Source organism: Lagopus muta, chromosome 15 (genome assembly GCF_023343835.1).
Source record: "Lagopus muta isolate bLagMut1 chromosome 15, bLagMut1 primary, whole genome shotgun sequence".
NCBI classification, from domain to species: Eukaryota; Metazoa; Chordata; class Aves; order Galliformes; family Phasianidae; genus Lagopus; species Lagopus muta.
Genome location: NC_064447.1, coordinates 214,824 through 238,082, shown reverse-complemented (window position 1 = coordinate 238,082; position 23,259 = coordinate 214,824). Strand labels below are relative to the sequence as shown.

Sequence of the window (23,259 nt, the reverse complement as noted above, 5' to 3'; positions counted from 1 at the left end):
CTGTAACAGTATTGTATCCCCTCGCTCTTTGTGCAGGTAAACCATCAGCTCAGATGTCTGGCTCCACTCACTCCTGAAACACTGTGTTTTACCCAAAGTAGAACAGAGATCTGTTTGTTACCTCCAACTAACCTTCTGCTATCTGGAGACAGCAAGAACATGAGTTCAAATTAACTGACTGATTTCGGGTTTTGGAAAATCTGCCCATCTATCCATACAATAGTCAGAGTAGCATTACAATAAAAACAAAAGCAACTAAAAACCAACAACAGCCCTATGCTCCAGGTAAAGGAATCCTCCAGGAAAACCCAGACCTGGCACAAACTGATAAACGGGTAAATTTCTGCAACCATCCTTCTGCCCCCGGCCCAGAGTGCAGTTGGCCTTCCACTCACGTCCAGCTCTTCGTCCACCAGAACCCCCCCCGTCCCTCTGCGCAGGGCTGCTCTCTGTGAGCTCTTCTCCCAGTCTGCACACACCTGGCGCTGCCCCGACCCGAGCACAGCACCCCGCACTGCGCCTTGCTCGGCCTCAGCAGGTTCTCATGTGCCCCTTCTCCAGCCTGTCCAGGTCCCGCCGGGTGCCGCCCTCCCTTCTGCTGTGCCATCGCAAACTGCTCCGCGATCTTCCCAGGCACAGAGGTGATGCTCACCAGCCTGTAGTTCCCCAGCTCCTCTTTCCTCCCTCTCTTGCTAATGAGCGATGGTTCCCTTTTTCCAGTCTCTGGGGACCTTGATTGACAGCCATAACTTTTTAAATACGAAGTGTGCCCTGGAAACCACATCAGCCAGTGAAGACTAACTTCATTCTGGCATCCTTGTGTTAATGCAAATAGCTGCTCATTAGGGACAGTGGCTTTCAGTGAAAAAATAACATTTCACAGCAGTCACAGCATGAAGGCAGATTCAATCAGAATGGAAGGCTGAGAGCTTCATGCACACTAACGCAGAGTGTAAGATACATATATATACAGTTATAAATACGAAATCTGTAATTTCCCGTGTTTCTGCATTTTATGGAAAATGTCAGAATTCAGTATCTCTCTAAATACATCTTTCCATAGTTGCATTATGAACACGCCGCAGCTACTGACTTTCAGTTTTACACCAAGCAGACATGCGCACTGGCTTTGCTAAAAACGTACACACATGAATAGAAGCACTGCTGATAAGTACCCTGATAAGTACGTGGTGAGTAAATTACTGCAGTTACTGAACAGTGGAGTAATAAACTAATCCAGTGAGCTACGATGTAATGCAAATGCTGTATGATTTATTGACGCAATGGATACTTTCTAACCCTCCCCCAGGGTAACACTTGCAGGAGCTTCAGGAGCAACTCTGCTTGAACAAGAATCACTGGTAACAGCTTATAAACCTTATTATGTTCAGTACAGATTGCACTCCTGCAATATGCTGGCAACAGTACAGCTTTTTAATAATAAATAATGCATTTCAAAACTACTAACCTTTGTGAATCAATCTGGAAAATAATCTGAACCTTACCCAATGGGCCAAAGTTTCTCCTTTCCTGCACAACAGCGTGAAAAAAGCAAAGACCAAACAACAGTTTTTGCCACATTTCTGGCTTTTGGCAACTGCTAAAGAATGCGGTGTCAGAGATGGGGTCGTTGAGGTACGATCGAAGCAGGTTTGCTCTGACCCCTTTTGGAGGTTCATTTGTCATTTTGACGCCGTTCTGGAGAATACTAACAGGAAATTCTGCTGATGGATAACTGGTTAACCACAGTCTGCAAAAAAATCAAATTGCTCGTTATTCAAGAGTCATCAATACTGACAACTCCCCAGTATCGATTTTCCGCAAAGTAAGGGGTTTATTACTTGTCTAGCTATAATGAGAACATCTACGTCTCTATAAATGCAGCATAAAGTAGAGTATATCAAACAAGTAGAAAAGATGACATCCCAATTAGGTATCTTTACTTTATCCCTGCATATCAAACAATATGAATGTTGTAAGCAGCTGTTCACACAGAACAAGCTTCATTTCTTTTTGCTGGTGCCTTCAGCACACAAGAAGTGCTGATAGAAAAAGAACAAAATACCAAATCCCTTACCGGAACTTATTGTCGGTGCTCTCAGGCACTATCACCTCCTCGCAGATTTTCTCCAAAGCAGGCATCCAGCTGGTTGCAAGATGGCAGTTCTGCAGTACCACCCAGCTCCCGGCAGTGACTGCCTGGCAGATCACGTTGGCTGCCACTGGGCCCTGACCTTGTCCAAGCGACACAGTCTGAATGTTTGCACCTCCCATGCCAACATCGTCAGCAAATTTTAGCAAACCTACGATGCAAGTTGTGCACATGCAAAGACAGACAGACAAAGTCTATTAGAAACTAGGCCCACGTTACACTTATTTTTTTATAATGGAGCAAGAATTAAAGGAGTAAAGGTCAACAGATATTCTACTCAGCTGAAAAAAAGAAAAAAAGAAAAGAAAAGCAACACCTCAACAACCCACAGGTAGCACCCAACACTGCATCAGGCATTTTCTCAGGCATGCACTGAAATTCCGACCTACAACAAAGTAACACCACAAAAATAACTGGCAGCCAGGCTAAATGCCCAGCCTCCTCTTCAGTCCCCAGTGCTCAGCTCCAGCCTGCACTGCTCCCTGATATTTCATGGGCACAGTCTGATACGGGGTTGACCTGTGAACTGAGCCCTTACCTATGGGCTGTAAGTATCTCTTACTTTGCTGTTCAAGCCAGTACCTCCTGGAAATCCTTATAGTACAGCTGATATTACAATCCTTTGGGCGGAAAACCAGGTTTAAAAATAAATGAGGTGGTTATTTCTTAAAGGCCATTTAACAGATGTGTTTTTAATGTGGTCATATACACCATTTACTCAGTAACAGAGTGAGGAAACTTTCAGAAGGGGACAACTCCCAGCCTCACACGGGAGGAACCGTAATGTAAGCACGAATGATGAACTGGTGTGGATGTTAAGAAATTCTGCACTCCAGAACTGCTGCTCACAGACCCAGATATGGTATCGCCATTTCCTTCACCCCACTCCAGCAATTTTACTACCATTTTATATATATAGCTAGATCTAAACATCTTCTGTTCTATCACTGCTGTGTTATGCCCTACAGACATCTTAAAGGTCAGACTCAGAGTCACTTAATTAGACAAAAAAAAAAAGAAATGTTTTCAGTATCAATCTCACCTGCCATGGGGTCAGCACCTGGCGATAACACAAAAATCAAAGGGGCACAACAATTGGAATCACTGTAGCTTTGTCCAAGATCAAAAGTAGGTGGTTCAATAAAAGTCCTTCCTATGTTTTCTGTGATGAACTCCTGCACTGCTGGAACTATTTTGTCAGGTCTCAAGCACCTGAGAATCACCAGACGATCCAGCCCCGTCAGTGTGCTCCACGCATCTGGGAAATTTTCTTCGTGGGGCCTTGCAGAGTCATAGACTCGTTTCCACTTTGAAGAATTCTCTCTTACATGTTCCATCAGGCCCTGAAGGTTTCTCAGACAAGACGCACGCACAAGCTCTGCCCATGATTTGTCAGAGAGCCAGTCTGGAGCTGGGTTGGGATGAGGGTTGTCAAGAGCAACCCCTCCTGTCAGTAGCAAACGCCAGACTTCATCATCTATTCGGCCTCTTCCCTTCATTATGCCCACTGTCAGGAGGAGAGAGAATAACAGCTTATCCTTCTCAAACAGTGAGCGACAGACGTTGTTGTAGATGCTTGTTGTGAAGTGCTCTATTATATTCTTAATCCTCTCTTCTAGATCTTCACTCTTTTTGCTTTTAGCAATGGACTGAACATACAAGTTAATGAACCAAGTCAACGAATACTGGTACATGGGTTCAATGTTTGCCAGATCAGAGATGCAGAAGAAGACAACAGCTGAATGAACAGCAACAGGCTTATACCCCACTCGAGTAGAATCTATCTGCATTTCCGTTGCTGAGGCAACTTCTTGCTTTTCAGATATTTCTTCAGATAACTCTTTGGACGAAGACAAAATGTTTATCGCTGTTTCATCTTCTAAGATGTTTCCTTCTGACTTGGAAAGGACTTCCAGGATTTTGTCTTCTATTTCCTTCAATTGTTTCTTGTTGGCCGCACTTTCTATAATCAGTTTATTTTTCTTTTCTTCTAGTTCAGGCTTTTCCTCTGCAGCTACAATTCCAAGAAGCTGGTCCTGAAGACCCAACGGTGTAATCATGAAGTTGAGCAGACAAACTTTAATAGCCACTTCAGGAAGATAATGAGGATTTCTTAAGCGGGTCGTTATGTAAAACCTGAAATCTCTTGAATATTCGATTATATTTTCCCCTAATTTCATGTACTCTACTCCCTGTTGTTTGAATGTTAGCTTTAGTAAGATGGGTTCTAGGAAAGCGTCTAGTTCTTCTCCAATATTTTCCAGCAGGACGGGTGTTCCAAGCTGAACAGCATTTTCTAATGTCCTAACATAATGTGCGTCAGATAATTTGATGACTGACAGCTTGTTGGCTTTCTCCATATTCTTCACCCACCTGTTAGCTTGCCTTTGAGGATCTATCATTAAAGCCCATCTCCTTGAGTTAGAAACTATTATGCCATTGTCAACGGAAAAAGAATCAATTGGCAACCCAGCAATCTGCCACGCACGGATTTTGACTGGATCCCCCAGTGTGCCGCTTAAGGTAAAATCACTGGAGCACGGTATGTTCTTCTCATTGCACAGAACCTGCCATTGCTTTTGACACTGCAAACGGTAGTCTACAGTAAAGGCTCCCAGATAAGCCACAGTTCCTGAAGATAACAACACGTCTCCTGTAAGGTCTGTGTACCGGATTCTCAGTAACCGTGCAGCTGCTGTCCACCTGTCTTTCTCTCCACCAAGACCACTGATGAGCTGTTCGGCTCTCACAAGCTTTTGTGAGCAGAGTTCAATATTATTTTCTAATTCTCTCTTACGGTCATTCATGCTTTCTAAATCATCATTCAAAGCTTGGAGGCGATCAACAACCTTCTTAAGTTCCGCTTGCTTTGCTTTTAGCTTCTGCATCTGAACATCCAGTAACTCTTCTGCAGTTCTCAAACGTTCGCGTTTTGGGGCAACCACTTTTGCAACACGGTCGTAGACCTCCATGGCTCGCACCCACTTACACAGGCCTTCACAGGCTGATGAGACATTTTTAATGACAGCTGGCTGAAAATCTGGATGATCAATAAACCTCTCTCTAATTCTCTTCATTACAGTTGGAGGAATATTATCCTTGTCGTATGACTTCAAGCTCTCCAGGAATTTCAGATCTCCAAGAATTTTTCTAGAGGGCCCCCAGTAGTCTTCTATCATTTTACCTGCATTGCACACAACACAAAAATCAGGCCTAAGTCATGCATGTTCAAATTGAAAAAAAAAACAAACAAAACTTAACAGGAAGAACTATTATCATGACTTTGCAGTCAAATTCTACTATGCAAGCACGGCCAACTATTTTGTGAAAATCCTCTCCTGAAGAAATTCAGACCGGAACTTCAGTATTGCTAACACTCATTGAATTTATTAATTACATATTAATTCTACTTCAACAAGGGAAACAAATTATTATGCAGTCTTTCTTACCATATTATTTTAATTATACCAGTTTATCAGACAAATCAATGCCTATATGAAGGCACTACATCCTAATCTAGACAAGACAATTTTGGATGAAAAACAAATTTACAGAACTCTTATTTCTGTTATTAAGAGCTGAAATGTGGGGATGTGAAGTAAAAGTCTTTCCTATCCCACCTTGTAGATCCTGTGCAGTCTCACAATAGTAACACGAGAAAGAAAGGGTTGGTTAGAACGGTAGCCTATGGCAAGGGGACAGCCAGAATTCTGTCTCCCAGCATATCTGGTGCTGTTTTGCAGCAGGGATTACAGAGGAGCCCCTCAAGGTGAAGTTAACCACAAGACTGGGTCAAAGCAAGTTGAAACTGTGACTTTGTGCCCTCTGGGATCATACCTACAAAGCTTATGCAGCAGCCAAGCAAGTGCAGGATGCTGTAATAGCAAAGTAAGCTCTCAGCTATCAAGAGCAGCCCTAAGCCATCGCTAACAAAAACATGCTCCACCAGGGCAACACACAGCACCCAACCATTCCTGGGGCAGGGATAACAAACACTTCATTACCACTGCCATTCGGATCAGGCTTCCTCTCTGGTTTAGTCCCCTTCATGACACAGATACTCTCCATGACAAGCTTAACAGGACCAGGTGGATTCTGCATGGACTTCACAAGAGAAATATCTGAAGGATTCAGGGTATCAAGAGCTGCAAGTGCTGCCTCCAGAGCTGGCATGGCCTCCGCAAGGTCTCCTTCGCATTCGTCCTGTCAAGACATTGGGGAGATGCCTGTAGTTTCACAGAACACTCTGCCTGGAAGTATCTAATAAGGAGTCTCCACAACACTGTGCTTCTTGGAGAGGAAACTACTTTGGTCTGCACAGTTTGAGGAGGAAAGGATTGTAGAGAAGTTAGGAAATTCCATACACTCAACCCAGAGCTGAGAATGCCAGCCAAGCTTTCAAGCTCAAAGTCTCTCTGGTCTGACAAAGAAAATTAAAACAGGTTAGATACAACTGCTTTTAATTTAAGAGCGCCGATCAGGTAGAAAGCATATACCGAGTAGCTTAAATTCTTTATCACATACCCAGATCTTAGTAATTATCTATCAATGGCCTTTCCAACTAGCTCCAAAAATATACTGAGGAATCCTGGAGCTCCCCACTGCAAATTCTGTGCTACAGACAACTGGCTGCATCAGCATCTCTTAGGTTATGCCTGGCAGGGCTTCACACAGCTCTGTGACATCAGCTCACCTAACCCCATCTGCAAACCATTGCTGGGCCTGGAATCTGTCTGACCTCAGTACTCCAACTGCTGAAAAGCAGAATTATTACTACAGAAATAAAAGCTATGAATCTTTGGGATGGGAACCAGTAAAGGAAGATTTGCAGGTACTGTGAAACAGCCACACACTAAGCAGCCAAAATTTACCTTCTTTATATCAGGAACATCTTGTTCACCCCGCTAACACATCAGAATACAGACTTACTTGGAAAGATGCTGAAAACCCATCGCTCTCCAGGCCGAAGCCCCATTCAGTACCTTAATAGCTTTTGCAGCAGCTGCTGCTTCATTAGCCTCCTTTTCATCTGCTGACACGATTTCCTTCTTTGCATCTACTTCAGCTGTTTCTTTTTCAATCTGGATCATCATTTTCTCTGTTTCTGCAGAAGTTTGAATCAGTTCAGGCTGAAGGGCAGTCAGTTCTTTCTGCATCTCTGCAACCTGATGAACAGGAAATCAAGAGGAAATCCTTGTAAACATTTCCACAAGCTTCACACTCTTGATGTCTTAGGGAGAAAGATGCGAAGACATTAACAAGTGAAAAAGGGACATCAGACTTTGAATAATTATTAAAAGAGTTCTCTGACCTATTTTTAGTAAGAGCTGTTTTATTGAAAGGAATTGAATTTTTAAAAAGAGTATTTGTAATCATCCATGGTTCCTTCTTCATGATCCACTTAATTTCAATCATGAGAAATAAACTGATCAATTGTATTTTTTTCTTCACTGTCAGTTTCAGTTTCTGGAACCCCAAATAATCTTTTATTGCACAGGTGGAGAAACTGAATCCAAAAGAAACTATGACTGTAACACAGATTTAGAGACAGCAACAGCTCTGCATTAGATGTTCTTTGTCAGGACAGTGCCTGGAAGCTCCACCACTTCGCACTGGGAAGCTCAGTCCCTGGATTAGATGCTTGTAGGGGGGCTGTTTACGCAGACCCCAATCAATCTCCCACTGGGAATCCATTGGGGAATCAATGTTTGTTAAGGATTTACAATGTTCTTCAACTTCTTCCTGTTTTAGAAAGGGTAACAGAAGCTAAGGAATGGTTTTTGTATATAAGGTTTTGAGAAAATAAGTGCATCTGTTCCTTTTTTCCCTTTAACACTCAATGATACCATCAGCTTCATGTAGCTTTCTATTAAGTGCTATTGTCTGAAGTTAAAATCACTAAGCAATAACCTCACTTTTCTGGATGCTTTCTATAGAAAGTTATCAACAGCATCCTGAATACAGTGAAGAAGGAATTTAATAAGCTTTATTTCTGTAAGTTTGATTCCACTTATACAGCCCCTCTATTAAAGTATGCATATGCCACACGTTCAGTGTTTTCACTGAGACTTACTTGTGAAGATGCAAAATCAAGTTTTTCGAGCCCTGTAAGGTAACGATTTCTCATTGTGTCAACTTCTTGCCTTTTGCTAATCAGCAGAGTTTTAAAGGTAAGAATCATCTCCAGGTACGATGTTGGTGTTACGTAGTTGTGTCTTCGCAGCGTACTGTAATAGCTGATGGAGAGCTCTCTCACACTTTCTTGGAAATATTTGCACATTGACACAACCCTAGAGAAAAATTTTCTGGGTTACTGTAAATATCATCTCTTTTTACTTCAATTAATAATGAGAAAATTATTTTGTCTATGAAATCTTGTCAGTGTTAGTGAAGGCAGAATTATTTTTCCCTACTACATGAAATATTTTTCAGATTTTCAAATGCTCTTTCAAAGAGCACAGTCTGACATGTATATCAGATGCCTTTGGCTCGCACTGTAATCAAAGAGGTGATTCAGCCTGGCCCACTCATACAGACAGCGTCCTGGCCACGTAGGTCTGATAAGGGGGAGGTAAACATTTGCATTGTGTTTCTTGACAAATAAACTCTTACTCTTTTCTAATGTCTTCTTCAAGTTCAACCTCCTCTAAGAACTTGTTAGCAACCATTTCCAAAGCATCTGCAGGCCAGGTTTGGAACCAGTCAATGGTGCAACAGTTTATCAGGGACGGGAACATCCGTAATCGATTCCGAAACGCATCACCAACGGGGCTCATTGCTGGGAAATATAAAAACACAGCAAGAACACCACGATTATTATCTAACTTATTCTGCAGCTAGGAAGCAGAAAAGCCATTCTAGGAAATAATGCATTATATACAGACCTAAGACAATATGTAAATTTTTCTTCACCCTTTCAATAAAGAAATTGTACATAGCAAGCGGAGTAGCTTCAATTTTCTCACTCCCCATCCTTGCTGCACTTTGCATTTTCTCAACAATTTCAGCCTTCTCATCAGCAGCAAAGATATTAGGCACATCACCCGTATTTAAAAGCATGTTGATGTCTTCTATAAATGTTTCATCCTTTATTTGATTATCACAGAACAAAAAGGAAACGTTCTTGTTACCAACACCAGCCTTCAGCATGACTCGTTTAATATCCTCTTTCCATTCACTGACTCCATAGGACTTTGTAATTTCAATTTGAAAGAGTTCAAATGCACTGATGTAGGTGGCTAGCTTGGTAGCACTTTGTCGACCACTTCCACCAATGCCCACCAACAAAAGATGTCCATTATCCTGTTTCAGTACCCTGCATATCCTTGAGATATGCTCAACAGCAAACTTGAACATGACTAAGGGCATTGGTGCTCTGCTGGTATTGTTGTATTCCTCCAGGTAGGATTCCATCACAGCTGTCAATTGCTCCAAGTCTGTGATTTCATCATACGCTTTTACATTACTGTCTGGCTTCAGGTAGTCTCCAAAGAAAAGGCTGCGAATATGATCATCAGTGACCTTGCCAGTGGGTGAGAGATGACTCAGTACCTACAGGAATTGACACAAAATTCAGACTACTGGAGAATTACTTTCATTAAAGCAATAATTATTCTTATCCATATAATAATAATACTGTGAGAAGCACCATTTTCCAGCTATTTCAGTTATCATCTTAGTATGGAAGAAAAAAAAGAAACAAAGACAAAAGAAAGAAAAAAAGAGAATGGAAGAGGGTGGAGGGGTGAAACAGAAAAGCCTCCTGAACGGAGTAATACTCTGTAAGCAGGCATGCAAGTTTCTGCCATGCACATGTCACCATGTCAGCGGTGATTGTGCTGTGAAAAGCAGGAAAAGTTGCCAAAAGATTTCTCAGAAAAGTGCCCACTACTCCCAGTGACTCATTCCAGTGTATGCTAAGCAGGAGCACAAGTGAACAACGAAAGGCAGTTATCCCATGCGGTCCTCTGTACCAAAGCAGAATCATTTTGAAGATCTGGATCATGCAGATATGAAGTATTAGTTTCCGTAGGAGTGCATATAATACATAATACAAACAGAAGAAAAGCCAAACTTTATGAATGCAGTGGTATAGATCATTCAAAACACGTCCAGTACTAGTGCAATCTCAGTGTCTAAGTGTTTCTGAAACACGTGGGTCTAGCATGTTGTTGAAAAATACCTTATCGAGGTTCTGCTTGAAGCTATCTGATGTTGTCTTTTTTACCATCTGAAAGAATACTTCCCTGTCCTCCTCATCAACTAAGCGATCATAAAAAACTCGGTACACCTCGTGAATCCAAAGGCGGATCAGTTTGTCTTCATTCTGAAAAGGTACACACAAGAATATGGGTAAATATTGCTCAGGCAGGATGAGTTAGAAATGTCCATCTGGACCCTGCTGTATTTTGTCCTAAGCTCAGTGGGAATCCTTCAGTTTCAAGCCATTTGGCACATGGCTCAGCATCTGCTCACTTGACTAGCTTCCCTAACCAGTGACCTGTGGCTCTTCTGTCAGGGCATTTTTCTCAGCTGTATCAAATCTCCCCACTCCTGTGCATAAAGAACAAATCTTACTGACACAGCCTCTAGCCCTATCCCTGCCCAACCTCTGTCACTGGCCAAGACATTCCCTGAATAGCTGGTAGTCATCCTGTTCTATTCTTGCACCAAACACATTACCCCAGTAGAAATACGACTTCCAATATTCCTAGAAATTCCCAAGCAATATTGCTGAAAATGGAAGAAAAAGCAAAAGGATGAAAATCCTCCATATCCGTCATTATACTTTTGTAATATTTGGCCCAAATCCTGGGCCAACCCATTGTCTTGTTCACTGGCAAGCTCATTAACTTGAAAAGAAACACCAAGTCTTTTCACATGCTTATTTCTGTGGGAGATTTTGTTTGAAAGCACACGAGGTGGGATGGCCCGAAGTACAGGCTGTAACAGATTGGCCTTGGACCCCTGGGCCACACATGGAAAGAACATCAGCAAAAATAACAGCTGTTTCCCTCCATCAGAGAGGGAAATTACACAGCAAGGCACTCAACTGCCATCTCAATTGCAAATGCAAATCAACTGAAATCATAGTTCATGTATTTTGAGATGTTCCCTTCGTAATATTGGAATTCACTCTTCCCATTGCTCTTTCCTACAGCAACACAACGGAACTACTTACTTGCAGATGAGTGTGAGGACAGAGCAGCACTCCTTTAACAACTCGGGAAAAATCTCGGAGATTGAAGACATAATGGGATTTTGAAGGAGTTGGAAGGAAATTCTCAACTGCCATTTTGTAAATCATCATTGTCGCGTGGACCATTATCTTACCAAGCCTGAAGAAGGAAAAGAGAGACATTGTAAGATCCACAGATAAGCTGCAGGAGAAAACGTGACAAAGGTGATGCAGGAAATGCATCAAATTACCTTACAAAGATGGACTCAAAGCCTTTGCTGAAGTGCCAATCAGAAACTGCAGTAAAAATCTTGGTGAGAATGCCATCATCAAAAGAACAGATAGATACAACGTTCAAGTGCCGCGTGAAGCGCCCTGCAACACACCAAGAACACCAGAGGGATCTAGGAACGTCCAAGTGCTTTCCTGCCTGCCCTCAGCATCTGGCTAGGATCGACTAGCACAGATTTGCAACTGGTTGCAGCTCCACTATTTTGTTTCTGCCTAATTTCTGCCACAGCAGTGACACCAAAGGAACATAAACGGGTTCATGGTTTATATGTCAATATTCCTCTTTAAATTGACTGCTTTTAATAAGGAAACCACAAATCTCCATCACAGTACAGCCACTATCACCCAAATTTCAATTACAGGAGCTTTGACATCCATGATAAGGCACAGTAAAGCTTCACAAAAGCAATGACCTTCTTCTCACATTTCACATGAAAGTATGCAGAATACACACTACTAAGTTATAAAAAATCAGCAGTGTCAAAATAGTTATTTTAATAAAGCCTCCTCAGAGTGTATACCTGTACTAGAATCTTTATGTGGAGGCTAAGTGAATATAATGATGTAGCTGTAGCTACAGTAAGGCTTTCCATTAGAAAATATTACCCTCCTCACAGTGATTTGGCAGGCACCACAGATTTTTGAGCAACATGCCTTTAAGTAAATTCAAGCAGCCTGTCTCAGCAACAGGAAATGGGATTTCAGGTGAGAACTGTTAGTGTAGCCAGAGAGACCTTTCAGGAGGATATGCTATCTTCCCTTTGCAATGAGTGAAAAGTGAAAAAAAAAAGTGTCAGTTTCTTAAAGTTTCCTGCCATTTCATCATCTACTTCCCAATATTGATTGAGTTAATTCTGGAAGAGTTACAGTTTTGACCTTGAGTACACATACTTCCTCCTGGAGCAATCCAAATGACAGACAAGCGTAGAGTCTGCCATCAGCAAAATGAAACCGGCCTCTGAAATTCAATTGGAGGTGCTTTTCCTCGTGCATACAGACTTTGTACCACCCTTGGCAGATTTCCTACCTGTGATATCATTCCTGCCGCCCCCGGGAGGACCCATAGCTGACAGAAGCAGCACATCTATGATATTAATCTTGGAGGCATCTTTCTGGTCATACCAGTGACCGTGATCAACCCACTGCCTGAGAAGCTCGATGGGCGGCTGTGCTCCGTACACCTCCTTGGCCGGCATGTTTAGGTCATCTGTGGAAAGCAGGGGTAGTAAGGAAAAACCTCTCAGCATTTAGGAATCTCTTTTATGAAGCTAAGAATAAAAAACAATGGGAGGAGTGGTAGAAAAAGGTTCTACATTGTTATTTTGGTAGTTCGTAAAAGCAGAATCAAATGACATTGTACTTTGTAGGCATTACATTGATGGTTTAATAAAGCATGGTTGGTGATTTCATACTGCATCACACTGCAAACACATTTAAAATGAGTCAAACTGTTCCCAAGAGTACTGCTCCAACAGCTAGAAACCTTTCAGCAGGGGGCAGTGCTAACTTTCCCCTGGGCGCCTGAAAAAAACAAGGAGCACTGAGGCAAAACAAATGCCTCACTATCTCAGTGAATTACTTCCTTGGCCTAAAGCCAGACTTTAAATGACAGAAAGACATGAGAAACTTGTCTTACCTACAAATATCACAGCCCTCTTCCCTGGAGGAGGCCCAAATAATCCTTTTCTTCTTCTGTCCAGCTTGGACATGATAATGTCTTGGGTTTGGTTAGCCGAGGTTCTTGCAGAGAAGTTGATGAAAACTGGGATATACGTTGGCTTGGGAAGTTGTAGTAGAAAATTGTTTGTTATAGCTGATTTTCCAGTGCCAGTGGGACCCACAAAAAGCAAAGGGATGTTATGATCCACGTATGTTTTCAGAAAGAACGCCTGTCTGGCAGTTTCCATTGTTGGAATGATTAGCTCTGAGACCTGTTACACAGGGAAGTGAAACAGCTTGTGAAGATCAAACACCGAATGCTACACAAATGAGAATACTTTCATGCGGCTACAAGAGGCCTGTAGCACAAATATATGTTGATGAAATTCTCCTCCCTGAAAACCTAGGTTAGAATGAGATTCTGCTAGACAGTGCAGATGGCACTGCCTGTTCAGCAGAGATTGTTCAGTCGACAGCCCAAATGGTATTTACCTGTTACATGGCTCATAGACACGACGTGGAGCCTGAAAAGAGAACTGCATGGCCGAGCACAGCTTAATTCTTTCCCCTGCTGTGCAAGCAGGGAGGGACAGTCAGAATTTCTCTCTAATAAAAGCAGGACAAACATCAATTATCTTGGAATTACACCTGCAGAATTGGTACTTCTATACAGATCACTGCTGTACTACACTTCCTACAGTTTGCAAATGCCATCAGGATGTGGAAATGGAGGGATCCACGACCCTTGGTCCTTGCCAAACAAGCACTGACCTGTTTGCTTGGTTAATGCATACTGTGCAGGGACACAGAACTAATACATAGGGGCCTACAGTGATGAAATGCTGCAGTTCAAACATTAAACATAATAGGAGTTCACAAAGGTAACTGATTTACACCTTTAAATCATTTAACCAAATAATTGTTTTCTACAGTGAGAGACGTCAGTGTAAACCTTAGCTCCTGGGGAGATAACTTGTTCATCCTGCGAGATGTAATCCGTCCACAGGTTCCACTGCCCACTCCCACGCTTGTAAAAATAGAAGTCATAAACAGTCCCTGTTAATTAAAAACAACAGAACACGGGGAAACCCACTGATTAGAATAAACTTCTATAACGTCAGTGTGAGAAGTCCAACACGGAGAGACAACAAAGACCTTTTTATCTCAGGACAGCCCCTCCTCCTCTCTCTGCTGTGCTCAGCACACAGCTATTCCAGGTCAGATTCAGCTGCAGCGTTGAGTCCATGAGGCATACAGGCAGGAGGCACCCAGCGTGCAGCACACAGCAGAGGCTGGCTCTGCAGCACACCCAGAGCTCTTTTAAGGTGCTGAGCGAACTTACAGCTTCATCAAAATCCAGGCAAGTGCAGTTACTAAGTACCTTTTTCTGGGAAGATATTGTTTCTGGTGATCTTCACATTCTTGGGGCGTTGGTTTCCATCATCTGCCCCCATTAACAAGTTACGGTAGAACACATCAAACTTCTTTCTGCTGTCTGCATCGATGGTCCCGCCAATCGTCCAAACCAAAGCAAAAAGGAAGAGCCCCTGCAGCCACAAGGCGATCTGCTGACTTGACATGCTTTCCTTCCCCTCTTCCTCAGGTGGCCTTATTTCATCTAAAACAATATTTTGAATTCTCGTTAAGTGCTAAGAACAACATTAACCCCAACTCAAAACCTATTTTTGCACAAAGTATTCTGAGACAAACTCAGAGCATAGTGAAAACTTTGCCTGTGTAAAGTGCTACAAATAATTAGAGATAGAAATGAATGAGAAGCTTTCACAGAGAGTCCTTTTTTTTCTTTTTTTTTCTTTCAGATGCCAGCAGACAGCACACAAAGCATGTGAAATATGCTCACAAGGCCACGTGCAGCTCTGTAATGACACCAACGCCCCGGTGCAAAAGCTCTGTATGCCAGCCAAAGCACTGTGCAATCAATACTGATCTGTGAGAATGGACTTGTGTCATAGGATCTGAAGCAGCAAGGAAATTCCTTGCATCTGATAACCTTCATCTTGTTACAGAACAAAAGGGAAAAGAAAAAAAAAAAAAGGAATAAAAAGATTGAGATTTAGGATACTTACCAAGCAGGCAAGTATAGAGTTTCATCAAGCTGTGAGTCAGATGAATAGAGGACGTCTGTACTATGGCCTTGCAGTGATGGTGAATAAAATCTAAACAGGGCTCAACTAGCCACATGAACATGCTGTTGACCTGCAGGAAAAAGGAAAACAGCTTTTAACAGTGCAGCAGTTGGAACACTGCCCGTTGTCTCCAATTCTCTGTCAGTAAAACATAAAACAACTGAAACTGTCCAAGCTGGCAGAAGGAAGATCAGGAAATGAGCACTGTGAGGCAGCAGATGTGATCACAAAATCTTACTGTCATCACCTGATGGTGAAAGCTTCTGCCACACCTAAATTTAAATTTCACCCTAAATTTTGTCACCCAGCTACAAATCCCAACATCAGAGCAGTAGCTCAGCCTAGGGAGGCTACTGCTTTGCTTAGACAGCAAAAAAATTATTCCAGTGTGAAGAAAGAAAAGGGCCTCAACCTCCCTTGAAAAAGACTGGCCTCTACTGAGGACCCAGCAGAGATACGGTGCCACAGCAGGAGATCTGAAAGCACAGACTGGTACCTATGGGAGTGCTGGAGCATGCAGCCAGGCGATGGGATCTGCTCTGCGATCTCAAGAGGGAAAACATGGAGGAGAAATTGTGACCTAGGCTCTTCTCAGGGCCTTTTTTTCAAGGCATGCACTGAAGGCATGCCAACCTATCTGCTGACTCAGAAAGAACTACTTTGCTTTGATGAACCAAGTGGACTTTGTCAATAAAGAGCTTCCACAGGCTTTGCACTTCTTTTGAATTTGGTCCTAATTTCCTGCAAAAGCTCAAAACAAGTCTTGTTAGAGGAAGAAATCAAGACTTTTTAACCCAACCATTGAAACACAGAACTACAGAACGGCTTTGGTCGGAAGAGAGCCTCAAGATCACCCAGTTTCGACCCCTGCCATGGGGGGGTCGACCAGCAGCTCAGGGCACAGCGAACCCCCTGAGCGCCAGGGATTTGCACCATGACCTCTTTGTGCAGCCGTTCCAGGGCCTTACTGCCCTCTGTGTGAAGAATTTCCTTCTCACGTCTGATTTAACTCTCCCTTCTTTTAGTTTAAGACTGTTCCCCCCATCCTATCACTACCAGACAGTGATAGTGAACTGATTTTTTTTCTGATTCTTTCACTACATTTTGATGACCAATAAACTGGAGTCTGAATTTTGACAAAAACTGATTTGCCACGAACACCTACATTCATTTGCAACCATAATGAAGATATAATACACAATCTGTATTCATGCTTGTGCAAGAAATCCAACACACGAAGGACAATTTACCAACTGTGCCTAAGGTGAGTAGGCCACAGAAGATCAAGCTATCAATATCTTAATTATTTCTCAAGTATTTCTCAAGCTGCACTCTATAAATGTCTCAGAAAGAAGAAGGACGAGTTCAAAACATTTCTAATCTTTCATTTTTTCCCACATTGCATTTCTGTTTCTCATGGCACCTCCACTTCTCATGCCCTGACATTTGACACTGATAACTATAAAACAATTTACAACAGCCTCTAAGAAACCTGGGACATTCAAAATAGTGACCGTACTTCACCAGGTTTGATTCTTCACGCTCGCTTTCAAGATGGCAAACTGAGCATTGCCTTAAAGTCAATCTGCTAACTGGGACCTCTGCCGGTAAGTAATGCTCTCACCAGCTCCCGGTGCTCTTCCTGCAGGTTTGGAGGCAGTGTATGCATGTAGGAATCCTTCAGTGGCTTCCAACCCAGCTGCTGTGGGTCCATATAGATCATACCACACCTGGGGAGAATGAACAGTTATGGCAGAGGAAGAGATGCAGAAGGTGGGACGCTCCATGTTGGAGGGCTTTCACATCACCTGCTAACAGTTGCTGGAGACGCTTCCTCTAAGTCTGCTGCCTCAAAGATTAAGCTCATTTTGGAATTCATCTGAATTATTTCACCACTCATTAGGCACAGCTAGAAGGAACACAGCATGGGAATGTGACCTACTCATGTCAGTGTTAATCTACCAGACAAAGCAACGCCTGTCATACACTCATACATCACCACATCTTCTGCGTGCTGCCACTTGTCATTCACTCCTTTGTGTTCTTGTACCACTTGCTACCTTTTGACCTCACCTCAATTTTTCCACATGTTACTGTAATGGCATGCAGAAGCAACACTGTATCTTTAAATAACTATGTAAGGAAAAGCAGTTATGATCTGCAGCTTTTCTTTAGTTAATTTTCACCAAATTTTTTTACACAAGTTCAGTTTTCGGTTCCAGAACTGAGTTTACTCATTTCAGTTTCCTAAAACGTTCCATAAATAAACCTCAGTTTCAGTTCAATAATAACCTCAGTTAGTTACCTCATTTCAATGAAGTTGAAGCAAGATAAGCCTTCTAAGGATTAACAGCTTGCAATTTTCTACTGAACCAAACCATGGAACTAAAAAAAGCAATGCATATAAGCACACCAGCCTTTCCTAATGCTTGCAGCATGCCACAATTACACTCTTTGACCACCATGGAAGCAATGCTGCTACTACTGCTACAGTAAGGTATGTGTTCAAGTGTCAGACAGCTGGCTAGAACAAGGCTACCTTTTTGTTGTCATCCAGCACAGTGTTCATGTTCTCTATCCAAACTGCATCCACTGGGCCATCAAACACAATCCACTTTCGATCATCCGTAGTGGAAGATGCCTGTGCCCTGAAGGCATGTGCAAGAACCCCATCTGTCCACTCATGGCTTACAGGATCAAAGCTGCCGTACAGTTGTCCCATGGAAATCGCTTTCGGATTAATAACTTCGTATTCAACAGCAAATTCATCCATTGATTTTGCTGTGTAGGAAGACAAACAGAGGAGCTGGATGGGTTTGTTTTATTCAACATCCAAGTAAGAACATTTTGAAGGTTCCTACTTCAGCTGCACAGGGCAAGAAAGAAAAGAGACATCTGAGGTTAGGCAGTAGTGAATAATAATTTCCCTTACTTGTACAAGGAAAGTGCCAAGCGCTTTTTGCAAAAGCACATTAAAAAAGAACAAATAGAGCACGAGAGATTTTGTACATTGAAGGGGACTACTTACAATCTCCAATCACAGCTTGCTTTGCATGTTTTGCAAGGGTATTATGAACTGATACAATGCTTAAAAAATGCAAAGAAGTATAAACACATTACTGTGTTTTATTACTCTGGTAATACAGACTAAACTACTTCCGGAAAATACAGAAGACAAAATAGTTCAATGAAGAGCAACTTCATTGGTTGAGAAAACAGAATGTAGGATGACTACCAACCTCAGTGTGTCACTGCAAAGAGAAATACCATCAGTCATAGGATTAATTTCACTGAACGGTGAGTTTGGGGCTGTACAAAGTTACCTGCACACAGATCCCCAAGGGCTCCAGCCAGCACTTGGTATGCACACGTCTTCCCACCCAGGGGATCTCCAACAATCATGAAGCCATGGCGCACCAGCATCATCTCGTATATCTGCAGCAGCAACACAACACTCAGCTTGGACATTGCACAAAGTGCAGTGTGTATGAAAGCAGCCCTGCGCTCAGACGGAGCAGGAAGAACAGCAGCCAAACACTGCACTCCATGAAGGCACTGACCCACATCGGAGCATCATCCTATGATTATGACAATTCACAGGGAAGTAATTCAAGCAGTCCTTCCCCAGATTTGTCCTTCTTGCTAAGCATCCTTCCTCAGCTGTCTCAGTCACTGCACAGACTGCGGTGCACTCACCGAGCACTGCTCATCGTGGCCCAGTGCAGAAAGCCTCCAATGAAATGAATGGCTATCAGTGAAGAAAACACACAGCAACTGGAAATGCTGCTCTGAGGATGTGCCAAAGCAGCAGTTCCCTCACGGCTGTCTTTGAACTGTAAGGGTGGTGACCTCTTCAGTGCTCTCAGCAGGTCTGCCAGACCTCACATCAAAGCCTTCCACCTGAACGCCTTCAAGCAGAACCCTACGAGGAGCCCTGAGCAGGTTTTGCTCAACCTCAGGCTGAGGCTGATATCTTAAATCCCAGATCAGTTAATACTGCCCCTGCTTAATGAAAGATAAAGCATGGTTTGCAAAGCAGCGTAAGCCAATTAACTACTAATGAACCAGCCCCATGCCTTGCAGTTCTGCTCCCAACAGCACCAGGCTGTGTTGCTCACACAGAAACCAGCCAAGCTTTCTTTGCAAGGCCATCAACACTGCAGTGCATGGGGGACAGCAGGAACACAAAGCTGAAGGTAAAGCTAAGCCATGATGGGACACACCAGCCCTTCCCAAGGAGACTGGGCAGAACTGAGACCACAGCCTGCCTGCCAGCCCTGAGCCCTGTTTGCTGCGCAGCACTGTGATGGCCATTAACAGCTTCCGCTTAATGTTTCATCCTGAATCATCAGGCTCAAGCTCCAACTAATTAGCTCCTTCACAAACTGTCCAAATTCAAACTGTAAGCAAAACAGACAATTATTCCATGTTTTTTCCTCAGTAAATACACACTGTTTGTAACACTAAATTAACTGATCACAGAGGCTATTATCTATCGATTCATTCATGACACTGTCAGAGAAAGAATGAAGAATATTTCTCAATCATTTGCTCTGTCATCTCCCCAAGAAATAAGTGTGAGAAGAACCTGAATAATTTTCCCAATGAACCACGGAACCGGCTGAAGATCCATTTTCCTGATATTTGCAGTCACTGCCTGGGCAAAGAGCTCGTAGTCAGGTGAGGGAAGAACCACTCCTGGGAACAGGTCAGATATGATACTCTGTTGAGGAGAGACAGAATAAAACATCATCTGAACCCACAGATTACAAAAAGGGAGAACTCGCAGAGCACTGCAACCTGAAAGGAAAACAACAGCTGTACAGGTAGCTGGAGCTGAAGAGGAAACGTGTTCATAAGCTAACGCCCAGGCACTAACAGCAGCCATCAGTGTGTTCCGCAGGCACGAGAGAGGAGGGAGCCCTGCAATTCTCCTACACACACTGATGCTGTAAAAGCAAGGTTAACCTTTTGCAAAGGTGTCTCAAACTGTGCTACAGGAAAGTGAAAGCTGTTGAATATGCTCAGTTATTAAACAGAAGCTCTGTATTCTGAGGTGGTGCTAGTGATAACCGTGCTCACACCTCAGCTTCTGGGTCTTTCATGTTATTGTCTGATCTGTAGCTTTGCACAGTCTTTATCTTGTATGAAAGCAGCATACTTCAGCAGCAACAACTTGTTTTCATCCGACTTCAAATTTCTAATTGATCGATTTATTTGTCCACACCTTTTCTGCAGCACAAAGCTAGAATGCAAACGGCAAAAAACAATGTTTCTGCTAATAAATCAGTGCCCTCAGCAGTTATCTTATAAACACTTCACAGCATAACTTCAGAGCTACCACTGAGTGTTTTTCAAGACAATACTCGTGGAACCAAAGAGCACATCCAGATTTGTGGCCAGCAACACGGCAGCACCTGGAGCAGCTGATCTTCATAAGGAAACACCTTTCCTGCAGGTTCTCACCACAGAGCTCAGGCGCAGCTGTGTGACAGCTTACCTGAAACAAGGGCACATCCTGTGCCAGGAATTTGGCGAGGTTCACATCCATCAAAGCGCGCAGCAGCAGCACGCTCTCACTCTCAGCTGGGTACCTGAGCTTTAAGTTTCCGGCTGCTGTCAGCACAGATTTAACAGCACGCATGCCATAATCGTAGTGGTGCTGAGACGAGAGCTGCTCTGAGCACAAGCGGTACGTGGCGACGATCTTCTGGGCAAGACTGGGGGAATTAAAATAGCACGTGGAGAAGGAAAACGTCTCACCATGCCAAGAAAATAATTTAAGCATCAAAATTGCTGCAGTGACTGTGGCTGTGCAGACCCACCAACCACGTAATACTTGTACCATGCCTCGGAAGCAAAACTGTACACTGTCATGTGCCAGAGACCATGTGTGCCACTCAGCAATTTCAGTTACATTGCATTTTGCAAGTGGTTCTGTGCAGAGATACGTATCTGTCAACATGAGGAGGTAAATGAGGACAGGCAATAATGCAGGGGGTCAAACAGTGCTTTCTAGAGCAACCAAACAAGATGGCTTTTCCAGAACATTATGCTTTAAAGTACATATATGCATGCGTGCTTGACGGAGGAATGAGGTCTATTAGACTCAACCAAGGTGGAAAATTCAGCATGCCTTACCTTCGAGAGTCCAAAAATCCCATGGAATAAAGTGAAATTTCTCCAATCAAAGAATAATCCGGAACCATCATGGCAACTGTTCGAAACAATGCCTACAAGAAAGGAATATTTAAGCTCACACTGCGGAATTTGGCAGTAAGCTGTGCTTGCTTTGTACGAATAGTATCTCTGTGATTTGTGAGCTTATAACAGCCAGGTTATTCTTTCATTCCATCTGAGATCACACTAGGACAAGATCTTACCAAGAGGTCTGTGCTTAGCACTGTAAGAACAAATACTTAGAGTCACAATTCTAAACAACTATTAACAGACCCAAGCAGAAGGCATTATTCATCTCATTTCTGCAACAGACACACTACACATGGCGTGGTTAATGGCTTGTACAAGGTCACGTGAAGAATGCATGCCAAGGCTGGGAAAAGAACCCTATTGATCTCGGCAGTTTCTCAAGAAGTTGTTAAAATGAAATCAAATCAGGGTTTGGAACTCCAAGCCATTTTACACCACAAGAATTTCCATTTAGTGACAGCACAGCTAAAGCTGCAAACTGTTATCAGGCTGACTGTCACGAGACCTTCTGTCTGTATTTTGTACAGCCCTGTGTTTACACACTCAGTGAACAGCACAGCAGAACGAGTTAGAGCATTGTATTACTTGGTTGCTGTCTAGCTTTTCTTATCAAAATAGATGAGAAACTGCAAATTCTGTTTAATTTTACAAGAAATCAGGATCCTAGGGTTACCTTCAGATTATCAGGCAGCTCAGCCCGGCCGGCATAGCCAGGATTCATGGTGATGAACACAGCACAGGTGGGATTGAGAGAGATCTCAGTGCCTTCGAAGATGAATGTTTTGACTTTACGGATAATAGCTTGCTGTATGCTAAGTATTTGTTGGGCGACCACGGACAACACTTCAACCTAATAAGGCAGAGTGGATTGGAAAACATCAGAAATACACAGGCTTACACATTTTGATGGTTATCTCCTGCAGTCCTCCAGGTGAGACCCACTCAATGTAAGGCCCAGACTGACCATCGAGCCTCAGTTTTAGCTGTCTTTTAAAGCAATCCTCCGAAATGCCCAGGGAGGTTGTGGATGCCCTGTCCTTGGACGTGTTCAAGGCCAGGTTGGACGGGGTCCTGGGCAACCTGATCTAAATGTGTATGTTTGGTGGCCCTGCTAGGCAGGGGGGTTGGAACTACATGATCCTTGGGGTCCCTTCCAACCCAGGTGATTCTGTGATTCTGTGAAATGCCATACTCCCATTCTCTATTGAACCAACGTGCAGATACCACAAGGCTCTGAAAGCCTCCTCCCAGAGAAAATACAATCTGCCTGAACGTGGACAATTAAATCGAGTGGCTGGGAGGCTCCTCTGGATGCCCCAGAAGCGCTGGCCTTCTGCCTCACACTGCAAAGAATTCAGCATCTTCAGAAAGACCGACTCGGCCAGTGCCCCAAACGGAGGGGAAATGCAAGCCATGGGTAAAGCTGCCCACGGCTGATCCTCAGTGCCTCCTGCTCAGGTGACAGAACACTGAAAAATGAGAATGCTAACATTCATTAAAATACAAGTTATAGCAGACAAATAGAGAAATTCAGCTGTTAAAGATGCTAAAACATACAAAAATAGAAAACTCTGTGGAATTTCTAGGCCTACTAGTATTGACCTAAATCCAACTGCACCTAG

The 23,259-nt window shown here is 43.1% G+C and overlaps 1 protein-coding gene across 2 annotated transcripts in view; it reads right to left on the bottom strand.

Moving 5' to 3' along the window:
- The window catches only part of DNAH3 (dynein axonemal heavy chain 3), a 64,483-nt gene that overhangs the window by 6,881 nt on the left and 34,343 nt on the right, over nucleotides 1-23,259 (bottom strand). For both annotated transcript variants that reach the window (XM_048962420.1, XM_048962421.1), the window contains 24 exons: nucleotides 22,311-22,487; nucleotides 21,569-21,660; nucleotides 20,928-21,147; nucleotides 20,016-20,150; nucleotides 18,751-18,862; nucleotides 17,967-18,208; nucleotides 17,236-17,336; nucleotides 17,052-17,157; nucleotides 15,368-15,497; nucleotides 14,662-14,898; nucleotides 14,233-14,336; nucleotides 13,258-13,552; nucleotides 12,649-12,828; nucleotides 11,582-11,705; nucleotides 11,334-11,490; nucleotides 10,335-10,478; nucleotides 9,037-9,703; nucleotides 8,765-8,930; nucleotides 8,226-8,442; nucleotides 7,135-7,317; nucleotides 6,157-6,355; nucleotides 3,195-5,336; nucleotides 2,078-2,303; nucleotides 1,506-1,750 (listed from right to left, as the gene is read on the bottom strand). In XM_048962420.1, coding sequence (XP_048818377.1) covers nucleotides 1,506-1,750; nucleotides 2,078-2,303; nucleotides 3,195-5,336; nucleotides 6,157-6,355; nucleotides 7,135-7,317; nucleotides 8,226-8,442; nucleotides 8,765-8,930; nucleotides 9,037-9,703; nucleotides 10,335-10,478; nucleotides 11,334-11,490; nucleotides 11,582-11,705; nucleotides 12,649-12,828; nucleotides 13,258-13,552; nucleotides 14,233-14,336; nucleotides 14,662-14,898; nucleotides 15,368-15,497; nucleotides 17,052-17,157; nucleotides 17,236-17,336; nucleotides 17,967-18,208; nucleotides 18,751-18,862; nucleotides 20,016-20,150; nucleotides 20,928-21,147; nucleotides 21,569-21,660; nucleotides 22,311-22,487 — 6,601 coding nt within the window. The remainder of the gene's footprint in view (nucleotides 1-1,505; nucleotides 1,751-2,077; nucleotides 2,304-3,194; nucleotides 5,337-6,156; nucleotides 6,356-7,134; nucleotides 7,318-8,225; nucleotides 8,443-8,764; nucleotides 8,931-9,036; nucleotides 9,704-10,334; nucleotides 10,479-11,333; nucleotides 11,491-11,581; nucleotides 11,706-12,648; nucleotides 12,829-13,257; nucleotides 13,553-14,232; nucleotides 14,337-14,661; nucleotides 14,899-15,367; nucleotides 15,498-17,051; nucleotides 17,158-17,235; nucleotides 17,337-17,966; nucleotides 18,209-18,750; nucleotides 18,863-20,015; nucleotides 20,151-20,927; nucleotides 21,148-21,568; nucleotides 21,661-22,310; nucleotides 22,488-23,259) is intronic.